Source organism: Chaetura pelagica, unplaced genomic scaffold (genome assembly GCF_000747805.2).
Source record: "Chaetura pelagica isolate M959 unplaced genomic scaffold, ChaPel_1.0 scaffold102, whole genome shotgun sequence".
Taxonomy (NCBI): Eukaryota; Metazoa; Chordata; class Aves; order Apodiformes; family Apodidae; genus Chaetura; species Chaetura pelagica.
This window is the reverse complement of record NW_009952483.1, coordinates 403647-410249: the sequence shown is the minus strand read 5'-3', so window position 1 is coordinate 410249 and position 6603 is coordinate 403647. Positions and strand designations below refer to the sequence as shown.

The window sequence follows — 6603 nt, the reverse complement described above, 5'->3', positions numbered from 1 at the left end:
GCCCTCTGTTTTGAAGCCAGCTCTAAGCTTTTGATAGGAGGACTGTTTCCATCCATGGCACCAGATGCAGAGTGGTACCCTTGTCAGCTGAGACAGTTCTCCTCTCCATAAATCTAAAGGATATACATTTGAGAAATGTGCCTTCAGTACAACACATTGGCTTGCACCATTGCTAAGGTCAGGCTCTCAAGGGAGGCTGACCTTGAAAGCAGAGCTCATGTTTAACAATATCAACCTGCATGTTACTCTGAGCCAAAACCCATCAAAAGTGGACAATGTTTCCCCATGTGTAACCTTTCCTTTCCCTCCATTCATGTCTCTGATTGCCATTGTCATGCAAAGAGATCTTCTTTCATCTCCTGCCTCGTTGACTTTCACGTGTGTTTTTTGTCCACAGATTGTACTCGGATTATCTCTACTTTGCCAGTGCCAATAAATCTGCAGAAGATTTTCATGAAAAGGTGGCAGAATCACTGCAGCTGTTTGAAAATTGTGTGCTGGATTATTCCCTGAGAGCCTGTGTCTACAACAACACCCTGAACAATGCCATGCCCGTAAGTATTTCCAAGACCATTTGATTCCTTTCTCCTTCCGTGGTGCCTTGTGGCAAGGTTGGTAAAATACTGGGCAAATAAGCATCAAGAAATAGAACTTTCTCCCTTTGAATTTGTAAGCAGGTGACATGGATATAAATGTAAGCATGTAGAAGCTGATGTGGTGGCTCAGCTGTCTCCTCAGTCTGTTCCCTGATGAAATAATAGTGCAGCCTTTCTATTGTGCAAACCAATGGAGAGCACATTTAGTGAAGGTTGCAGAATTATTGAGGCTGGAAAAGACCTCTGAGATCAAGTCCAGCCTATGACCAACACCACCACCTCAGCCACACCATGGCACCAAGTGCCACATCCAGCCTTTCCTTGAACACCTCCAGGGATGGTGACTCCACCACTTCCCTGGGCAGCCCATTCCAATGCCTGATCAGCCTTTCCTTGACGAAGTGCTTCCTAAGATTGCAGATCTCTCCAAAAATTAGCTCTGGCAAAGGTCTTCGTGGCATGAAATTGCCTCAAAATCAGAATCAATTATAAATTCTTTTACAAGAAAAGGCTACCAATAACCTGCCATTTAAAAAAAATATTATGCACATGAGAAAATGATAAAAGGAAGTACAGAAACTGCTGGCAGGAGAATGGGTATTACAGGCTCAGTATTCCAAAAATCACATTTTTAGTGTAGAGCTGACTTCAAATTTTGCCTGAGGGGGGAGAGTAATATGTAAGAGATTGACTTGAAGTATCACATCTGGCCAGTTTGCCATTAAATCCTGTTTTATTTGCTCAGGCTATGAAAGACTCAGAGGGAATTCTTCCCTCCTTTTTCTCCCAGGGTGAAGTTATTGCCTCTTCCACTTGATAAAATAACCATTAAGAGGTGCATTGCACAGGCTTGAGCCCCACAGCAGTAGGGCAAGCAGAACAACCCTCTTGCTTGTGTTGGCAGGTTTACAGGAGCTGCTGATCTTTGGTGATAGACTCCAGGACCTCCCCATACATGAGCTGCTGCTGGGAAGTACCATAGTGCTCTCCAGTCATCTGCTTGCACAAGCACTTTTCTTCCAGGGTGAGGAGAGAAAGGCAGAGAGAGAACCAGAAAAAGCTTTTCTTCTTATCTTTGTCCTCAGGGTGCAGAACCAGAACCTTACTTGTGAGACTGCACCTCGAATCCTGGGATCAGTTTTGGGTCTCTCTGGAGTGTGTCCAGAGAAGGGCAACTGAGCTGGGGAAGGGTCTGGAGCACAAGACTTATGGGGAGCAGCTGAAGGAACTGGAGTTCTTCAGCCTAGAGAAAAGGAGGATGAGGGGAAACCTTCTGCAGCTGCCTGAGAGGAGGTTGGACTGGGGAGGGGTTGGTCTCTTCTCCCAAAGAACAAGTGATAGAACAAGAGGAAAAGGCCTCAAGTTGTGCCAGGGAAGGTTTAAATTGGATATTGGGAACAGTTTGCTCCCTGAAAGGGCTGTCAGGCCCAGGCTGCCCAGGGCAGGGTGGGAGTCCCCATCCCTGGAGGGGTTTCCAAGCCATGTAGATGTGGTGCTGAGGGACATGGGGCAGTGGTGGCCCTGGCAGGGCTGAGTCAACAGTTGGACTTGATGATCTTAAAGGTCTTTTCCAACCAAAACAAGTCTACGATTGGATGATTCATTTGTTGTCTCAGGCAGCCCTCTTTCCAGGATGCCTCTTTCCAGAGAGCCACAAGCAGGTGTTCATAACAAAACACAAATGCTCAGTGTGCTCCTTTGTGGCCTTTTACAGCTGCTTCTTCAGCCAAGTTGCTGAAGTCTGTTGTGTGCATGGGTTGCTATGTATGGAAAAAACAGGGAGCATTTTCTATGGTCAGCTCATTTGATTCCTAATTATGCAACTGCACCAGAAGAATTTTATTTTTCTATTTGTTGATATATTCCTGAAACAAGAAAGGTGCTGCAGACATTGTCACTGCTGCTAAATGGTGACCTGTAAAGAAAGGGGTGTTTTCCAGCTTCTCCTCACTGAGGGTCAGTGAAGAGCATCTTCCCCAGAGAAAGGCATGGTGAGCCAGGGTGATCCAACTGGAAGTGCAGAAATGGACATAATGGAGGGGAGAACAGCTTGAGAAAACCTACTGATGCCTTTGATGTAGGGAGGAAAGCACTGGAATTTTATGGAAGGAGACAATTTGGTTCAGAAGAGAAGGGATGAAGAAGTCAGTACAACACACTGGGTAGGGAGAAAAATCCAGGTTCTTGCTGATCCCCCCCAAAATTGAAAATTAGGGGGACATATTATTTAAAATTTGTCTTTCCAGTGAAAAGCTTTAAAAAAGTTTCTGACCCCCCTTGGGAAAGCACTGCAATCCCAGACCACATCCCCCTTGCACTCACCTTCATCTCCCAGGAGAAAGAAAAGGAAAACTCATCAGGGTTGAGCTGCTGCCCTGCTGGATTCTATATCTTAGGCTGATGTTTTAATCAAATAAGGTGTTTCAAATCCTTGTGTAGCAGAAATATGTAGAAATCTGCTAAACATGGAGCTTCTTGCTGCAGGCAGCCAAAGACATGCATCCAAATCATACATTATGATCAAAAAGACTTAGCAATTATTCACAATATGGCTTATTTTAGTGGAATTTTAGGTATCAGTGGAACTAGTGAGAGAGATTATTTGTTATCTGACTTCTGTGATAATGTGACTTGAAGACGTTAAGTCTCTTTTATGAAAGATACTTAGGACTTGGGTTTCATGTTTCTCTTCTGAGCCTGAGGGGATTTAGAAAAATATTTATAAGCACAGTTGGAGACTGGACTTTTAAGAACACCAGACTACCCTTTTCATGTTTCAACTTGTTATATAAAATCGAGGAGGGAATAAAAACAGAGATTAGGTCAGGACAGGCTGAAAATCTGGCTCTTCACATCTCTGGTATTGACACAGTCAGGGCTCTCAATGCATACTCAGATGATGGACCATTAACACTGTTTAGCAGCCACTGCTGCTTCACCTTAGCTCTGCATCTAATGATTGAAATCAGAGGATAAAGCAAATGCACCCAAATCTAATTCCTGACACCAAATAAGAATATTTGTACTACTCATGGCAGAGTGACCTGGTGCAGCTGATAAACAAGGCGAAATAAGCAGCCTTAGGGCCTGGGAAAGGTAGCAGGACTAAGCATCTTCCACTGCTGTCCATCCAGAGCCTGAAAGCCCTCAGTGTCTCCATGAAGACTGGCTCATCCCAAGCGTGGAGGAGCATGGAGGTGAGGTGGCCAAGCATCCTGCTCTATGTGGTTGTCTCTGTCAGGGCTTTCATGCAGCCCTGTGGCTGATGTAGCAAGTGCACAGCCAAGCCCTTAGTAAAATGCCATCTCTAACCAGCAGAAAGGCCTTTTGCAAACATTTCCTTAAGCTGCACTAAAAATGAGAGGAAGATCTTAAAAATGTCCAACTCCTATTTTTCCATCATCCCTCAAAGGCACATATTTGGGATTTTTGCCCAGATGACAGAGGTGAGTATTGCTTTGTTACTGCTAGAAGGTTGTGAGATGAATTAATTTTTGTTTGGGTTTTTTTTTTTTGTGTTTGCAGGTGAGGTTACAGGTGGGGCTCTATGTTGTGTATCTTTTGGACTGGCTGACAGTTTTTGACAAAGATCAGATACTCGTTCTTCGCTTGGAGGATCATGCATCAAGTGTGAAATACACCATGCACATGGTGTTCCAGTTTCTGGATCTGGGTAGGTACCTTCTGGCTGTTTTAAGATACAGGCAAAAAATCATTTTTATCCTTCTAGGTAATTTTTTCTTTATTAGGAGACAAAGCAGAACTGTGGGAATCTGTCTTGAAGGATGCATAAATCTTTTTGCCTGGAGTCAAGCAAAATTCAAATTCCTAAATTGAATCTTAATAAGACTGTATCAAGAAAAAAACCCACCAGAAATCCCTTTAAATTGTAGGAATATGTTTTACCTTAGAGCAGCCAGTCCTGCCTCTGAAGGCACTCAGGGCTTGTTTGCCACAGGTTTCCAGAGGTGCAAGAGCTCTCCCACACAGTTTAAACAACTTGAAATGCTATTGTGGTGTGCATGCTGCTGCCAGCCTGCACCAATCCAGAATCTCAACCTAAGCATGAGGAAAGGTTGTGTTTCCAGCCATGGAGAAGGAAGAACTGGGGTGTTTTTGCTGTGTGGCTTGAGACATCTGTTGCTAATCCTCAGAGAAATGCTGGCAGAATAAATGTTGCCCAATATTGGTTCCACAGTAGCAAGAGGATGAAAACGTGGCTTCAAAACACCTTGTCTGGTCCAAACACTGGTCTAGATGATGAGAAAGCTTGAACGTAGCAGACTGAACAGATGAAGAGCTTGGCATCTTCTTGCTGAATATGGTTTATGCTAGAAAAGTCTGAGAGTTTTTATCTTGCTGAAGTAGATTGTCAAGGGCTCATGTTTATTCCTGGAGTAGGGGCATCACTGTGCCTGTGCACCACTTCCACCTCACTGCCAGCCCAAACCCAACAATAAAAGGGCTTCCATGAGGGAGGCTTGTGGAGTTTCGACCAGGAATTAAACAACTTGCATCACAAAATGAAATAAGAACATAAAATATCAGCAGCTCCAACACAACAGGATGTTGTACTCAATCTCAATTGTTTTCTGAAAACATGGGGTTTTTTTCCCTCCAAAATGGTTTGTGCTGCTTGTTTCAGAGATGATTAATTAAAGAGAAATTAAAACATATTATTTCCATATTTACTAACAGTGATGTATTTTACTAATCTAAGCTGGTTTTCAATATTCTGAAACATCATCACTGCTAACACAAATTCCATTTGTCTTCCCTTGGCAAACCTTCCAAGTTAGTCATTTGTCTTCTTTAGCACAGGCATTTTCTCTGAAATATTTTAAGATAACACTCTGTTTTTCCACAGGACCTCTAAGTGAGAAACAAGAAGCTCTAATAACAAAGAGTCCTGCATCAAACACTAGAAGACCTGAGGACAGAAATCTGGGACCTATGCTGCCAACAACAAGGGCAATTTTAAAAGATTTCTATAGGCCTTTTAATACAAAACTGGCACAAGTTCTTTTTGATGATGCTTTTTTATGGAAGAGGACATAATATGTACATTTAGTGCCACAAATACAGTGCTTAAAAAGGAGGTTTTATTTTTTTAAATTCTATTTTTGTGCGTGGATATTTACTTTCTCCCCCCCCCCAATTCCAAAGAGAAGCTGATTGAGGAGTTGAGACTCTCACCTTCAGTCAGCACACTTCACTACAGTTATACCACATTTTCCTTGTGAGAATGGAAAGCATCTTGCTTGCCAGTTTATTGCAACTTCTTTTACCCCAGCAAAAGAGCAGAGTGGAAAAGCATTAGTACAAAGATCTTGTCTTGCACTCTCTGTGGGGATGTTGAAGTTTAACCTTCTCTAAGATGCTGCAACACACAATTAGCATCAGTTTCCTACAGTTAGACTTATAATCTCATTTTCAATATGTTATTCATTCAATTTTTCAAACTATCAGTATCATTTAGCCATTAAATTTTTTAATTGAATTCAACCTAAAATTTTGTTTTGTTTTGCTTTCAGCATATTCACAAATGGTCTTCACTCTCACTAAGGTTTTTAGATTTCCTTCTTTCTGAAACAAAGATAAAGGATAAATGCATTTGCACATATTTCCAAGTCTAATTTATAACTTCAAGCTGAATGGCCTTCCTTTTGTTCCTGCAAAGGAACATTTTGTATTTCAGGTAAGAACAGATGACTGAAATGTAACCAACAGGCCCCATTTAGTCCTTAGCATAACAAATCCATTGTCTTTCATGTTTTGCTCATATAAATAAATATCATTTATTTATATCCCTCAGACATTTTTCCACAGAAAACCTGCTATGGACTGTATGTAAAGTCTGTTTCTGGCCATGGAGAGCTTTTAGAATCTTCTGTTAGGTCCTACACAATTCCTCTTCTTCATTCCAAAGGAATGTGCATTTGAAAATCATTATGAAATCTTGTTATTAAATACACAAATAGGCAGGATGGACAATATCTTGTCTTCT

The 6603-nt window shown here is 42.0% G+C and overlaps 1 protein-coding gene across 1 annotated transcript in view; it reads left to right on the top strand.

The window, feature by feature from the left end:
• Nucleotides 1-6096, top strand: part of CHST15 (carbohydrate (N-acetylgalactosamine 4-sulfate 6-O) sulfotransferase 15) — an 18702-nt gene extending 12606 nt beyond the window's left edge. Inside the window, exons 5-7 of the mRNA XM_010008807.1 lie at nt 398-554; nt 4122-4269; nt 5464-6096. Coding sequence (XP_010007109.1) covers nt 398-554; nt 4122-4269; nt 5464-5654 — 496 coding nt within the window. The 3' untranslated portion in view covers nt 5655-6096. The remainder of the gene's footprint in view (nt 1-397; nt 555-4121; nt 4270-5463) is intronic.
• The last annotated feature ends 507 nt before the right edge of the window (nt 6097-6603 follow it).